The 15,861-nt window shown below is 47.2% G+C and overlaps 1 protein-coding gene across 2 annotated transcripts in view; it reads left to right on the plus strand.

The window, feature by feature from the left end:
* Positions 1 to 15,013, plus strand: part of LOC140398494 (deoxyribonuclease-1-like) — a 29,102-nt gene extending 14,089 nt beyond the window's left edge. For both annotated transcript variants that reach the window (XM_072487248.1, XM_072487249.1), the window contains exons 7-11: positions 7,052 to 7,209; positions 7,715 to 7,811; positions 8,739 to 8,790; positions 11,617 to 11,823; positions 14,913 to 15,013. In XM_072487248.1, the coding sequence (XP_072343349.1) occupies positions 7,052 to 7,209; positions 7,715 to 7,811; positions 8,739 to 8,790; positions 11,617 to 11,822 (513 nt within the window). In that variant the 3' untranslated portion in view covers position 11,823; positions 14,913 to 15,013. The remainder of the gene's footprint in view (positions 1 to 7,051; positions 7,210 to 7,714; positions 7,812 to 8,738; positions 8,791 to 11,616; positions 11,824 to 14,912) is intronic.
* The last annotated feature ends 848 nt before the right edge of the window (positions 15,014 to 15,861 follow it).

Raw genomic sequence — 15,861 nt, forward strand, 5'->3', positions numbered from 1 at the left:
TAAGGAACACTAAGGGGCAATTTATCATGGTCAATCCACCTAACCTGCACATCTTTGGACTGTGGCAAGAAACCTGAGCACCCAGAGGAAACCCACATGGACACGGGGAGAACGTGCAAACACCACACGGCCAGTCACCCGAAGTCGGAATTGAACCTGTGCTAACCACTGTGCCACTGTGCCGCCCTTATCTTAAAACATAAAAAATATTTGCCAATTACCGGTAATCGCCATGCTTTCAGGAGGATAAGCAACAGTTGCCAGAGCCTAGATTTTTTTCTTGGAACAACGAGGGCAAAACAACACACAATTGCCATATTCCACTTTAAATCTAAAAATAAAGTTTGATCTCACACATTAATTTACTTGAATTGTAGTGCCATCCTCTTCCATCATCCTAGTACCTAATTGTTTATGTCAGTATCTCAGCTGTTTTAGTCCCCTTTTAAACAGTTAAATATGTCAATCGTGGGAGCAGAGATTGGTGGGAAAAAAGTATTTTTATTATTCAATATTTATTTATAAATTAATAACTTCCTTGGAGGCAGGCATTAATTGGTGTACACTAAATTGATTGAAACAAAAGTCATATACAAATTCAAACAATCTCATTCTGTCTTCATCGCAGTGCAGAAAAGAATACTTCTTCGCTATAAATCTGTATTAAAATCCTTAATAATCACCCTCTTCCTTGTTTCAACATCAAATAACTCATCCAAATCCATGTCTTGAATTGCATTATCATATGCATCAACAACATTATCAACATACGAACATACATAATAGGAGCAAAAGTGGGCCATTCGGCCCCGATAATCTTTGATACCTTGCCTGACAAGAATCAATCTACCACCGCCTTAAAAGTATCCAATGGCCCCGCTCCCAACCACCTTCTGAGGCAGAGAGTTTCAAAGTCGCACAACCCACTGAAAGAAAAAAATTCTCCTCATCCCTATCCTCTATAAGGGAGACCCCTAATTTTAAAACAGTGCCCCCTAGTTCTGGACTCACCCATCCTTTCAATATCCACCTTGTCAAGACCGCTCAGGACTGTATCCACTTCAATCAAGTCACCCCTCGCTCTTCTAAACACCAATGGAAACAAGCCCGGCCTGTCCAACCTTTCCTCAAAAGTCAACCCGTTCATTCAAGGTATCAATCGAGTAAATCTCCTCTGAAACACCTCCGCCTTTCCTTAAATAAGGACAGCACGGTAGCATGGTGGTTAGCACAATTGCTTCATAGCTCCAGGGTCCCGGGTTCGATTCCCAGCTTGGGTCACTGTCTGTGCGGAGTCTGCACGTTCTCCCCGTGTGTGCGTGGGTTTCCTCCGGGTGCTCCGGTTTCCTCCCACAGTCCAAAGATGTGCAGGCTAGGTGGATTGGCCATGCTAAATTGCCCTTAGTGTCCAAAACTGCCCTTCGTGTTGGGTGGGGTTACTAGGTTGTGGGGATAGGGTGGAGGTGTGGTCTTGGGTAGGGTGCTCTTTCCAAGAGCTGGCGCAGACTCGATGGGCCGAATGGCCTCCTTCTGCCCTGTAAATTCTATGAAATTCTATGAAATCAAAACTGCACACAATATATTCGAGACGTAGTGAGGTTGTGGGGGGGAAGGCCAGAGGGATGGCCGGGGGGAGGGGGGAAAGAGGAAGTGCGGGGGAAGAAGGGGAAGGGGAAAAGCATGGGGGGGAGGTTTCTGCGACACGGTGGGGGTGAGAGGTGACATGGTCAAGGTCGAAGAAAGGGGCCATCTGGGATGGGCTAAGTACAGAGTGGAATTAAAGGGACAGGAGTTAAGTGGGGAAGATGACGGATGGTAGAGGGGATTGGAGGCGCAAGCCTCCGGTAAGGTTGGTAACGTGGAACGTCCGGGGACTGAATGGGCCAGTTAAAAGGTCGCGGATGTTCGCGCACCTCAGGAGCTTGAAAGCGGGAGTTGTCTTTCTGCAGGAGACACACCTCCGTGTGAAGGACCAGGTTAGGTTAAGGAAGGGGTGGGTCAGGCAGGTTTTTCACTCGGGGTTTGATTTGAAATCGAGGGGTGTGGCGATTTTAATGAGCAAACAAATGGGATTTGTGAGTGCGAAGGAGGTGAGGGATCCAGGTGGGAGATATGTGAATGTGAGTGGGGTAATGGAAGGGGCACCAGTAGTGTTGGTAAATGTGTATGCCCCAAATTGGGATGATGTGGGTTTTATGAGGGGGTTGCTGGCAGCAATCCCGGATTTGGCCACGTACCAGTAGATCATGGGAGGAGATTTTAACTGTGTCCTGGAGCCGAGGGTGGATAGATCAAGCCCCAGGTCGATGGGTAGGGTAAAAATGGCAAGGGAGCTGGGGGGGTTTATGGAGAGGATGTGGTGGATACATGGCGTTTTCAGAACCCTGGGGGAAGGGAGTATTCCTTCTTTTCACATGTCTATAAGGTGTATTCGAGGATTGATTACGTTGTAGTGAGACGGGAGATTGTGGTTGGGGTGGAGGGGGCAGAGTATGCGGGGATAGTTATCTCTGACCATGCAGCCCACTGGTTGGATATTTGGTTCAGTACGGGACAAGAGCAGAGGCCGGGGTGGAGGTTTGACTCGGGATTGTTGGCGGATGGAGGTTTTTGTTATAAGGTGCGGTTGGCGATTAGGGATTATGTGGAGTTCAATCAGAATGAGGAGGTGTCGGCGGGCAATCTTTGGGAAGCACTGAAGGCAGTGGTCCGGGGAGAAATTATCTCATTTACGGTTCGTGCGAATAAGGAAAGGAGGGCGGAACATGACCGTCTAGTGAGCGAGATAGTGGAGGTGGACAGGGCATATTCAAGGGTGCCCATCGTGGAGGGATTGGCGAGGAGGAAAAAAGTGGCAGGGGCAATTTGACAGGCTGACAATGGGAAGGGTGGTAGGACAACTGCGTAGGGCAAGAGGGGTACAATACGAGTATGGGTAGAAGGCGAGCCGCATGCTGGTACACCAGCTGCGGAGGCAGGCTGCGTCCAGAGGAATATTGAAGATCCGGACTGGGGCTGGGAATGTGGTGTCAGAGCCAGGGAAGATAAATGAGTAATTTAGAGAGTATTACCAGGGACTTTATGAGGCAGACCTAGGAGGAGAGGAGGGGGACATGGGGCGGTTTCTGGACGAGCTGAAATTTCCCGAGGTGGAGGAAGCAAAGAGGCAGGCGTTGGAGGAGCCCCTGGGTCTGAGGGAGGTGCTGGATAGTATCAGGGGTATGAAGTGGGTGAGGCCCCTGGGCGGGATGGGTACCCAGCAGAATTTTATAAGGAATTTGTGGCGGACCTGGCACCACATCTGTTGGGGCGTTTAATGAAGCACTGGAGAAGGGGGAGTTGCCAAAGACGATGAAGCAGGCAGTAATCACACTAATCCCCAAAAAAGGGAAGGATCCGGTGAAATGTGGGTCGTATAGACCCATAGGGCAGCACGGTAGCATGGTGGTTAGCACAATTGCTTCACAGCTCCAAGATCCCAGGTTCGATTCCGGTTTGGGTCACTGTCTGTGCGGAGTCTACACATCCTCCCCGTGTATGCGTGGGTTTCCTCCGGGTGCTCCGGTTTCCTCCCACAGTCCAAAGATGTGCAGGTTAGGTGGATTGGCCATTCTAAATTGCCCTTAGTGTCCAAAATTGCCCTTAGTGTAATGTGGGGTTACTGGGTTATGGGGATAGGGTGGAGGTGTGGATCTTGGGTAGGGTGCTCTTTCCAAGAGCCGGTGCAGACTCGATGGGCTGAATGGCCTCCTTCTGCACTGTAAATTCTATGAAATCTATGAATATCACTATTGAACACAGATGTGAAAGTATTAGCTAAGCTGTTGGCGAGGAGGATGGAGGATTGTGTCCCGGGGGTGGTTGCAGAAGATCAAACAGGCTTCATGAAGGGCAGGCAGCTCGCGAGTAATATAAGACGGCTGTTGAATGTGGTGATGAATCCGTCGAGAGCTCTGGTACCGGAGGTGGTGGTGTCCATGGACGCGGAGAAAGTATTTGATCGGGTGGAGTGGCGGTACTTGTTCGAAGGTTTGGGTTTGGGCTGAGATTTGTGGCAAGGGTGTGGTTGCTGTATGTGGTGCCAAGAGCGAGGGTGAGGATGAATGATAATGGATGTCGGTGCTAACGCCGCTGTGCGAGAATCATGGGTTTGAGCCGGGGGGGGGGGGGGGGGGGGGGGATGAATAGTGTAAACAGGAGGTGGAGGGAAGTGGAGCTGGTCAAGGTGAGGGATTTGTATTTAGAGGAAGGGTTCGCCAGTCTGGAGGAGCTAAGGGAGAGGGTAGAGCTGCCGAGGGGTAGTGAGTTCAGTTATCTACAGGTTAGGGACTTTGCACAAAAGGTCTGGAAGGGGTTCCCTCGATTGCCGGGATACACCCTGCTGGAGTGACTGCTGGTTCCGGATGTGGAAGGGGAGGGAAGAATTGGGGATATATATAAGTGGCTGGGGGAGCAGGGAGGCGAGCGGGTGGTGAAGGTCAAGGAGAAATGTGAAGCGGAGTTGGGAATGTAGATCAATTGGGGAGTATGGAGTGAGGCACTGTGAAGGGTAAACAGGACCTCCTCTTGTGCAAGGATGAGCCTGATACAGTTTAAGGTGGTGCACAGGGTGCATATGACTTGGGCGAGAATGAGTGGGTTCTTTCAAGGGGTAGCAGATGAGTGTGAGAGGTGTGGGCGGGGGCCAGCGAATCATGCGTACATGTTTTGGGGTTGTGAAAAATTGGGAAGATTCTGGGCGGGAGTGCTCGCGGTCTTAGCCAGGATAGTGGAGGAGGGAGTGGACTCGGACCCATTGGTGGCAATATTTGGGGTTTCAGAGAAGCCGGAGCTCATGGAGAGGAGGAAGGCCGATGTCTTGGCCTTCGCCTCTCTGATTGCACGGCGGCAAATTTTGCTGGAGTGGCGGTCGGCATCGCCACCGGGGGTAGCAGCATGGTTGGGTGGCCTGTATGACTTCCTGCAGTTAGAGAAGATAAAGTATGAGTTAAAGGGCTCAGCAGGGGAGTTTGAGAGACGGTCGGGGATGTTTGTGACCGTGTTTGAGGAGCTGTTTGTTGCAGGGGGGTGGGGAGGGTGGGTGATGGGGAGGGGGGGGGGGGGTGAAAAGGAGAAAAATCTGTACAAACTGTATAGTTGATTGTTGGGAAGAATGTTTCCCAGGGTGTTCATTTGCTATAACCTACTTTGATACAAGTTTGAATAAAATGTGTTAAAAAATATATATATACATACATATATATATATATATATATATTCGAGACGTGGCCTCACCAATACCCTGTATGACTGCAGCATAACAGCCTTACTTGTATGTTCAACATCGGCAATCACATCATCATCGGCCATATAATTCCTCAAATAATCATCTTCTGTCCCACCAAGTGCATTGGATACCCCATAATACTTTACTGATTTGATGACGAGAGGTTATTTATGATTGTGGTGGCCGGTTTAGACCCTGGAGCCCGCCCGCACCGCCTTGTCCCGCCGGTAAGGTAGGTGGTTTAATCCACGCCGGTGGGACAGGCATCCTAGAAGCGGGACTTCGACCCATCCGGGCCGGAGAATCGCAGGGGGGGGGGGCCCGCCAACCGGCACGATTCCCGCCCCCGCCGAATCTCCGGTGCCGGAGAATTCGGCAACCGGCGGGGGTGGGATTCACGCCAGCCCCCGGCGATTCTCCGACCCGGCGGGGGGGGGGGTCGGAGAATCTCGCCCCAGGACTTGATGGCTATGAAAGGTACATTTGTAATGTGTCCAAACAGATTAATAAAACCTTCCAATATGCCGGAAAGACACGCAGTAAAGTGCTGGAGAGTTTATTGCAGAAAGCACCGGCCACTGCAGCACTTTGTCAAGCATAGTCATGGACAAATCTAATGTGTAAAGTTGCCATAGCCCCAGATGACAATAGGCTGCTTTCCCCTTTGAGGGGGAGAGCTGACTGATGGTGATTTAACCTGAGGATCACCACACCTCAGGCGAGGGACAAGGTTGAGAAGGTGGGGCCTTCATGAATAACTTCCATCATGTAAAGCCTGGGAGCCATATTTCTGTGTTTCCTCTACTGGGTGCCTAATCTGGCACAGACACCTGCCAAAGCCAGGTTAATGAACAAGCCCTGAGCATGGATACTGTAGCGGAGTAAGGAGCAGAGATCAGCAGCATTTAATTGCGGGGCAAGCCATAGGATTTTTGGATCCTTTTATCATGGATCTTCACCTAAATGCTTCATTACCTTAGGGGTAATATTAACCTTGCCCACGCAGCAAGGTTTGGGCTTTGTATCCATTTTATACCCAATGATGTCAATGAAGAGTCAAATTGGGTTGACAGTAAAACCAATCAAATCCCATCTCAACCTGGGCAGGCTACATTAAAATTATCCACTTAGTTTCATCCTCATGGTATCTGAGCAAACATTACCCGACTAAAAACAGTCAAGCCGAGCTGAGCACTGGGCACATTCATTTCATTGACCAAGATCTCTGAATTCACATCCACCACAGCACCTTGGTTTCTAATGGTCCCCACATCCCTCTCTGGCCTGAACTATTGACGACTTACCTTCTGGCCTATTTGGTCACACCGTCTATGCAGTTGTATATGATGCCAATGTCAGGTACTACCAGGTGAATTAAATCATAACTAGATGCAGAGTGAAGCCCCCTCTGTTCATTTTTTTCATTTCGAAAAGCCTGCCCTTAAATAATTTCATTCAATTTTGTAAGTTGTATTATGTCATACGAAAGGGCGTGTTGTGTACTTTGGAACATGCAGTGCATGTTCAGTACACTCGGCCTTTTGATTTTCCCCCTTAATCTTTGGTCAAGTCTAAGGCTATATCTGTCCTAATGGTGTCTTTGGTGGCTTAGCATTGAATTTTCCTTCATAACATTACTATGGAGTGTCTTGGGCTGTTTTATCATATTACAGGTGCCACAGTATTGCTAGTAGCAGTTGTTTTTGTTAATCATGGCTTGATCATTCAGAGAAATAGGACATTTCCTGTCTAACTCCATTTGTTGTCTCTTGCTTTGTAATGCAGAACATCCTGATACTTGGAGATTACAACGCAGCTTGTAGATATGTCACGGATAGTGATTGGCCCCATATACGACTACGTCAACATAAGAATTTTCATTGGCTCATTGATGATGCGATAGATACAACTGTCAGTAAATACACACACTGTGCCTATGACAGGTAATGTTTAGTGGACATGGATGAAACTATTTTTATTACATGTATTTCATATTTCAAAAATATGTTCACTGATTCAGCCCAGTCACATTTTAAATGTTGACAGTGCTGTGTAATGGTAGCAGTCATGGCTCAGTTGATAGCTCTTGCTTTTTGATATAGAAGGTTGTGGGTTCAAGTCACATTCCAGCGGTACACTGACAAATTTGTTGTGTTTTGGATGAGACATTAAAGTGAGGCACTATCTTGTGCAGATATAAAAGATCCTGTGGTACTATTTTGAAGACAGCAGGGGAGTTATCTGGTCAGTTCCTATCTTTCAATCAACGTCACAAAAGAAAAGTTGGTCCTTGTCACGTTGTGTTTGTGTGACCTTGCTGTGCACAAATTGGCTGCCACACTTCCTATATTATAATAGCGACTACACTTCAAAAGTGCTTAATTGGTTGTAAAGTGTTTTGGGGCATTGTGAAAGACGCTGTATAAGTACAAGTCTTTTTTTTCTTAGGTTTGTTGTGACCACGAAAGGATTGCTTAAGACCATAGTTCCTGGCTCAGTCAAGACCTTCAATTTCCAGGAAGCTTATGGCCTCCCTTATTATACAGTAAGAATGAAAACATTGCATGTCTTGTTAAGTTGTTAGAGAAATTCCTCACCGAGTCAGTAGGTTGAAACTATTTACTAATATAAAACTGGAGAGACACATTGCGGTCGTCAAATTATATTGGGCATGATCTACCAGCTGTTCACACCGGTGGGATATTCCAGTCCCACGCCGACGCACGGGTTTCCCAGCGACGAGGGACGCAGTCATCGGGAAAGGCGGGGTCTGTAAATTCCGCTGGTGGGTCGGTAAACCCACCCATAGGGCTGGATTCTCTGCAGCTCCACGGCGATTCTGCGGGACTCGGGAATCGGCATCACCGCGGAGTACTCCGCGCGGCTGGGGGGCCATTGCCAGAGGCCCGCCCAGCGACCTTCCACTCCCAACCGGCCGAGTTCCCTACGGCGTGATTTTAACCACCTATCGCCATTCGGGAACCTCGCGACTGCAGACGCAGAGCGCACCCGCCCTGGTGGGGGCGGGGGGTCGGGCACCAGGGGTGCGCCTTATGGGTGGCTGGGGGACAGATTGGGCCGGTCGGATCATCAGGCGCGCAGCCGATCGGTGGGGGGGGGTGGGGGGGGGGGGGGGGCTACATTCTCCAGCTGGCTCCGTGGTCCGTGTCCGCCATGGCACTCGGCGCGGCCGCTGCCGTGCGCGGACTCGAAACCGGACGTGCGGGGGCCCGTATCCGCAGCTAAAGCTGTGTGAATCATTCTGGGTCCCTGCTAGCCCCCTGAAAGTGAGTGAATTTGTTGATCTTTTTTATCGGAACCTCGAGAGTGAAACACCAACGTTTTATGCCGGCGTGGGGACATAGTCCCATTTTGGGGGAATCCAGCCTTATAGTCTTTGATTAAAGGGGAGAATTAGAATTCTTTTTCATATTTTTAAACAACGTACTTACATCTTAGATTTAATTCTCAGGTCAAAGAAGTCTCAGATCATTACCCCATTGAACTTGAACTGGAGAATGATCGTAAGTAAATAAGCATTACCTCTTATTGAGGTGATTAGAACTTCCATTTCTGATTGTGCAACGAAAGAATACAGTGAAGCTTAAGCTGTGATAGCCTTGCTAAAAATAAGGAATCACCAGCTTAAAAACCATTTCCAACACATACATTTTTATAAAATGTTGTTAAGGTACTTTTTCAACAAGTTTTAAAAAGATTTGTTTTCTATATTCATAGGTGAGGTCTGTTATTTTTTTCTGCCTAGCACAAAGCAATGGCATAATTCCTTCAGGTCCTAATAGTCAAACACATCCCATGAGAAGCAAAATGCATGACTGGTGTTTCCATTTCACATTTCATTTTTATCTTGAAAAAGATTTTGACTTGACAAGTTTAACAAAGCGTAAAATGAAGGAAAGACAACACTCTGCCACCTGTCTTTGTTGATGGGGCACATACAGAAGCGGCAATACGGGTTGATTTCCACTATTCTTTACCACTGGAACTGGCTCTTAGAATTGTTGAGAAACCAATAGTGTTTTAAATATTCATTCATATAATATGGCATCCCGAGCAAGGTCAGCATCCATTATCCATCCATAATCACCTTCGGGGCAAAACCCACCCCCCATCCACAGGAGTATCAGCGGATCTTCCACTGCCATCCCCGCACCCCTCAACTGCACAAGAATCAGTGGCTCTCATCTCTCCTCACCACCACTGTGGTAGTTTATATGGTTTTTTAAAATAGATTTAGAGGACACAATTCTTTTTTTCCAATTAAGGGGCAATTTAACGTGGCCAATTCACCTACCCTACATATCTTTGGGTTGGGGGGGGTGAGACACACAGTGAGAATGGCAAACTCCACATGGACAGTGACCCGGGTCCAGGATAGAACCCGGGCCCTCAGTGCCGTGAGGCAGCAGTGCTAACCACTGCATCACCATACCGCCCTCCTTCACAGGTAAGTTCCCCACCTTCAAAGGCATCTGTCCTCCCTCCCCGCCTTACATCAGGGGAACCCTGAAATGGGCTTCCCCCGCAAGGGTCCATCCCTGGCACTGCCCGGTAGCACAGGTTGGCATTTCCAGGTTAGCACTGCCGGGCTGGCACTTCCATGGGGTTAGTGCCAACCTGTGCCAAGGGGCAATGCCTTGGCACCCCTGGCAGGATCCCCTTGACTGAATCCCATTTTTAAATAACTATGATGGAAAGGTACGAATATTCGGTGAGGGGAAGATTATGTGAAGGGGCCTCCCTACCCATTAATAATACTAAAATGTAGTCAAATATATTTAGATGAGATCCCACCCTTTGTGGGCAGGAACCCTGTTGAATCACCGTCGAAGTGTGGGTGAAATCAGGATCTCGACTCTCCCGACTCTCGCGGGAATTTTGTGTCCACGGTGCCTTTTCCACTCACTGCAGATACGGGCAGAGAATTAGCCCCATAAGCTCAACCTGGTAATGATGGCAAATTTCCTTCTCTAAAGGATATCAGTGGTCAACTGGAATTTTCCAACAATTCGGTTGTTTCATGGTCACCATTACTATTCCTAGCTTTTCATTCCAGATTTCTTGAATGAGCTAAATTTATATTCCCGGGTTGCCATAGTGAGACATGAATTGATGTCCGTGGATCATTCGTCCAGGTCTCTGGATTACTAATTCCAATAACATAGCCACTATGCTATCAGCTTGAATATCAATGATAGTCTCAATTTTTCCAGGTGTGTAATAGTGTAGTTGAACTATTTAAGAAATTAGCTTACCGGCGGTTACAATCAATAGAAACTTGTGCTGCTTTACAAATTGATATGATTACAACTAGGTGCAACAGGCGTCAAGGCATTGAAGTATCATCAGCCTTTACTGGGTGAACACCAAAGGCCAGAGGCAGTCAACCATTTGGCAATTGGGACTGGTGACAGAGGGCTGCACAAATAGTTCCAGCCAATAATATCTACTATACAGTAGGCCTCTTGAAACTTAATTCAGCTGATTAAAAGACAGAGACCTGGGGGATATCTTAACCCCCAAAATGGAGGAGTTTGGATTGGGTTGGAGATTAAATAGATAAAAATTTGAACAGGAACCCACAAACGCAACCACTTCCAGTTTTAATGGTGATAGGAGAAGAGGCAGGCAAGCCAATCTGCTCTCTGGAGATTACGGAAACCTCTTAAGGAGGCTGCAGACTTCTATTTTTACAAAGTTTACATTTTTGACCCATGTCAATCAGGTTTCCCAAACCTCAGGAAACCAACAGGTGAGAAAGGATGCATTCATCAGGTAAGCGTTTTTACAGCCCTGCTTGCAGGCCAGGAGCAGCAGAGGTGTATGCTCCAAACTCACATAACTACCTATAAAATTCACCCCAACTCAACGACCTCTCCTGCCACCATCTTTCATCACCTGATCTCTTCCCGAAACCCCTCCCCTCACTGACACCCCCATCACCCCCAACCACACTCTATCCGTTTCCCACTCACTGCCACAGCTCCCTCCCTGCCCCTGATCTGTACCCCCAACAACTATGAAATTTACCTGATCATATATAATAAACCTGGTATATGTTGAAGACACACATGAATTAAAACAGTTGGTTGATAATTTCTGCGAGTAATTTGCATTGGGAAGTGTGGCACAGTCATTTTAAGGCAACATGACCAGTAAATTAGAAGACAACTTGAGAAAAGTGTACATGTGTATTCATTTTTTTGAACCATGTTGTTTGAAAATGAGTTTGCAATGAATGAGAATGTATGTGTGCTGAAAACTAGTCCTTGCAATTATCACAAAGTGGAGATTTCTCTTGTCTTATCTCGTTTTCTCTTCTTGTGCAGCCAACACCGTTGGTGCAAAATATGGGACTGAGTCAAGTATTGGCATCAATGGTGGGATCAGCGGTGGTCCATGCAGCTGCGAAGGTGTAGATTTCACTTCCTGCGCTGGACGATGTGGTGCATATTCACCTACTATGCCATGCACCTGCACTGCAAGCTGTTCCAAATATAATGATTGCTGTGCTGACTATGGAAATTATTGTTAAGGTTTGTGATGGCCTGGCCTGTTTGCGAATCCATCCAGAAGTTGTTCTAATAGAAGCTTCTAATAGAAGCTGGGCATAAATCTATGTTTTTTGAGTTACTTGTCTTTTTGGGAAGCAAGCAGGTGGCAAAGGGTCAATTAAAACATGAACATACACTAGATACCATCTGCTTCATGTGCATTCTGCAGGAGAATCCCATTCCAAACAAGATTCATTGATACCAAACCATTGTTTTCAGTTGATACAAGCCCCATTTTTTGGGGGCAGCAAGGTGGCACAGTGATGCGCACTGCTGCCTCACAGCACCAGGGACCCGAGTTCAATTCCAGCCCGGGTGACTGTGTGGAGTTTGCACTTCCCCCCTGTGTCTGCATAGGTTTCCTCGGGGTGCTCCGGTTTCCTCCCACAGTTCAAAGAGGCGCAGGTTAGATGGATTGGCCATGCTAAATTGCTCCTTAGTGTCCAAACATGAGCAGGTTAGTTGGCGTTATAGGGATAGGGCAGAGGAATGGGCTCTATTCCTCTCGATGGGCCGAATGGCCTCCTTCTGCACTGTAGGAATTCTATGATTCTAAGGCTGGACAATTAAATCATAGGCACATCTACAACTAGCTAATGAAAAAATAGTGCAAGAAGCACTTCACTCTCAAAATGTCAATCCGCTGTAGAAGTAAGCAAGCAACAAGTCTACAAAACCTTAAATTTGGTGTGATGGTTTGCTAGCCTGGTCCTGCCTTTAGATCATATTTTGAAGAGCCTGGAGCTGAAGGGAACAACTACCCAATCACAAGTGGTGGGAATTTTCCAGTCAGACGTTGGGTCCTCTGCTGAGGCCGAGTTCCAGTTGCTGAATGAAGATGGCCTCCAGGTGGCAGACCAGGGAGCCAGCAATCCATTAAAAATATTCACCACCTTCACCTTGCCCTGGCCAAAGGGGCAAAGATGGCCACGTCTGTGGCCATAGGCCATCCTGTGGAGGGATTCCCCCTCTGTGATGCTAACCTTGCATATGCGGCGACGTTTTACTTTTCCAGCTCTTAAAACGTCTTCAAAGTCACCTCCTCTTCAGGTGTCCTTTCTTTCTCCAACATGTATCTCCAGCTCCCACATCTGACTGAGGGACTCCCCATGTGTCAGTGCTGGAGGACCTCCTGTTGGCCTCCAACCGTGGGAGACCACCTTCTGCCTTTGATTTTACAGGGCTCCCATAGGTAGCCGTGTATTTTGATGTCTTCTCAAAATCACCCTCTGATTCCAGATGCTCGCATGTGTGGGTTCCCAAAGCTCCTGACAGTGGAATCAGGACCTACAAATAAACATTCAGACCTTGATGTTTTTTGCAATATATTTTTTTAATTTTTCCAATTAAGGGGCAATTTAGCGCGGCCAATCCACCTAACCTGCACATCTTTGGGTTGTGGGGGTGAGACCCATGCAGACACAGGGAGAATGTGCAAACTCCACACGGACAGTGACCAGGGGCCGGAATTGAACACGGGTGCTTAGTGCCGTGAGGCAGCGGTGCTAACCACTGCACCACCGTGCCACCCTGACCTTGATATTAAAGGTTTGAGTTATGAGGAAGCCCTGGACATAAAATCAGTTGGTCTCCCACTATTGTCATTCACTTAACCCCACCAGATTATCCTGCATTTGCAGAGCTGCACCAATATATTGGCCAGCAATTTCCTGGAACGGTGAACTTCGTGCCAAATGCCTGCCACTCGGCCTTTGTGTTCCCAATCCCCCAGTGGAAAATTGACCCCACATTTTTGTGGAGGAATTATTAGAACGTGCCACAGTGAAGATAATGGTAATTTGGAAGTGGTGCAAACATGACCAATGTATTGACCCCATAGCGTTAATGGGTAAGAAGATGTGGTAAATCTCCAGCGAGGTGAAATACTGATACCATACTGTATTACATGAATAATTTGGTGTTTATCCAAAGTTAAATGTGAAATTATATCTGAATAAAGGGAGCTGGATGAAAAGATCATCCTCTGAGTCAAAGTAGGAGGATCCTTGATCCTCTGTGCTTCAAGAGTCCAATTAAAAAGAACAACTAGAAAAAGTGAGGAGATCTACTACCAATTCATTTCCGAATAAGGTGAATCGACCATTAAGCTAAAACATGAAAAGGTGAAGTTATATTGATGCAAGTGGTTTAAGAACTCTGTTTTGCGTCAGACACTGTTTCAACCACAAGTTGTCTGGCCGGATCTGCAACCTGCACATGCATGTCTCACTAATTTAAATATGTTCATCATTAATTTAACTAAGCCAGAGCCTCTTCAAGTCTATTGAGGTTCCCCACTGAAGTTGTTTTCCTATCTTATGTTATAACAGTGACTACCCTTCAAAAGTATATCATTGGCTGCAAGGCAGTTTAGGGTGCCCTGAGGTGATTTCATAGAATTTACAATGCAGAAAGAGGCCATTCGGCCCATCGAGTCTGCACCAGCTCTTGGAAAGAGCACCCTACCCAAGCCCACACCACCACCCTATCCCCATAACCCAGTAACCCCATCCAACACTAAGGGCAATATTGGACACTAAGGGCAATTTAGCATGGCCAATCCACCTAACCTGCACATCTTTGGACTGTGGGGGGAAACCGGAGCACCCGGAGGAAACCCACGCACACACGGGGAGGATGTGCAGACTCCGCACAGACAGTGACCCAAGCCGGGAATCGAACCTGGGACGCTGGAGCTGTGAAGCAATTGTGCTACCGTGCTGCCCACATGAAAGGCTATGTAGAAATCCAGGTATTTACTTTAATATTAACCACACTGCTGACCAATTCCCAGCGCCATTTTGATTCAGTCTCATGACAGCATGACCGAAGAAGCCAACACGGCATTGGCCTGATGGGGTGGAGCTATGATAATGGGACCCTGCCTGATTAGCAAGGGTCAGAGAGGGGTGGTGTGGTATAACAATCACTTCGAAGGAAGTTTTCTGGTAAATCTGTACCGTATTAATGGAATACACTGCAGATGCACCATTGCTACCGTGCAAGTTTTCAGGAAAGGCTGGGCCAATTATTTTACCGTTTGGACTATTAATGATTTATTTTTCCTCCAGGTCCCATGTGATGGTAGTGAGAAAGTTGCCAGAAGCCATGAAAGCCTAACAAAAAACATTGAATGAATTCCAGAAACAAAAAATAAAACTGATAATTGCAACTTGGGTGTGCGTCAGCTTTATTAAACAAATAATCTTATCTCCAGGATACTTGGAATCAGAAAAGTCACATTGGTACAGTGTACTAGAGATCAGAAGGATAAAATTCAACATTATACACAACATTAGCAGGCAGTTTTAGTTCTTGAATACCTGAAAATTACCTGGATCCAAAATTTGCCAGGTGAGCAACATTTTCAAAGTACCTGTCATATCGGACCCCCCCTGCATTCTGAAAGGGGCTGCTACATGATTCAGATATAGTTTACAGATACCGACCCCCTACAGTATCATTCTCCATTTGCCAGCCGAAACAAATGAGTGTCTGCAAGCATGACCCCAACCTTCCTGTTGCGTGCCATTTTAACTCAGCACCTTGCTCTAAGGCCCACGTATCGGTCCTTGACCTGCTGTACTGCTCCAGTGAAGCCGACACAAGCCAAGGTCAGCTTTAGATTTTGACCTTTCTCCTCTATCTTAAACCTTCCTTTCTTCTCTCTGCTTTTTAACATTCCGTACATAATAATAATCTTTTATTGTCACAAGCTTCATACTGTGAAAAGCCCCTAGTCACCACATTCCGGCACCTGTTCGGGTAAGTTGGTACGGGAATTGCTGGCCTTGTTCTGCATCACAAACCAGCTGTCTAGCTCAGTGAGGTAAACCAACATGTATTGAATCCACAGAATGCCAGCAGTGCAGTAGGAGGCTATTCGGCCCTCCAAGGCTGCACTGACCTTCCGAAAGAGCACTCTACCCAGGCCCACTCCCCCACCCTAACCCCCGTAGCCCTGTTCATTGATCATGGCCAATCCACCTAACCTGCACATCTTTGGACTCAATGACAAAA

This window comes from Scyliorhinus torazame, chromosome 21 (genome assembly GCF_047496885.1).
Source record: "Scyliorhinus torazame isolate Kashiwa2021f chromosome 21, sScyTor2.1, whole genome shotgun sequence".
Classification (NCBI taxonomy): Eukaryota; Metazoa; Chordata; class Chondrichthyes; order Carcharhiniformes; family Scyliorhinidae; genus Scyliorhinus; species Scyliorhinus torazame.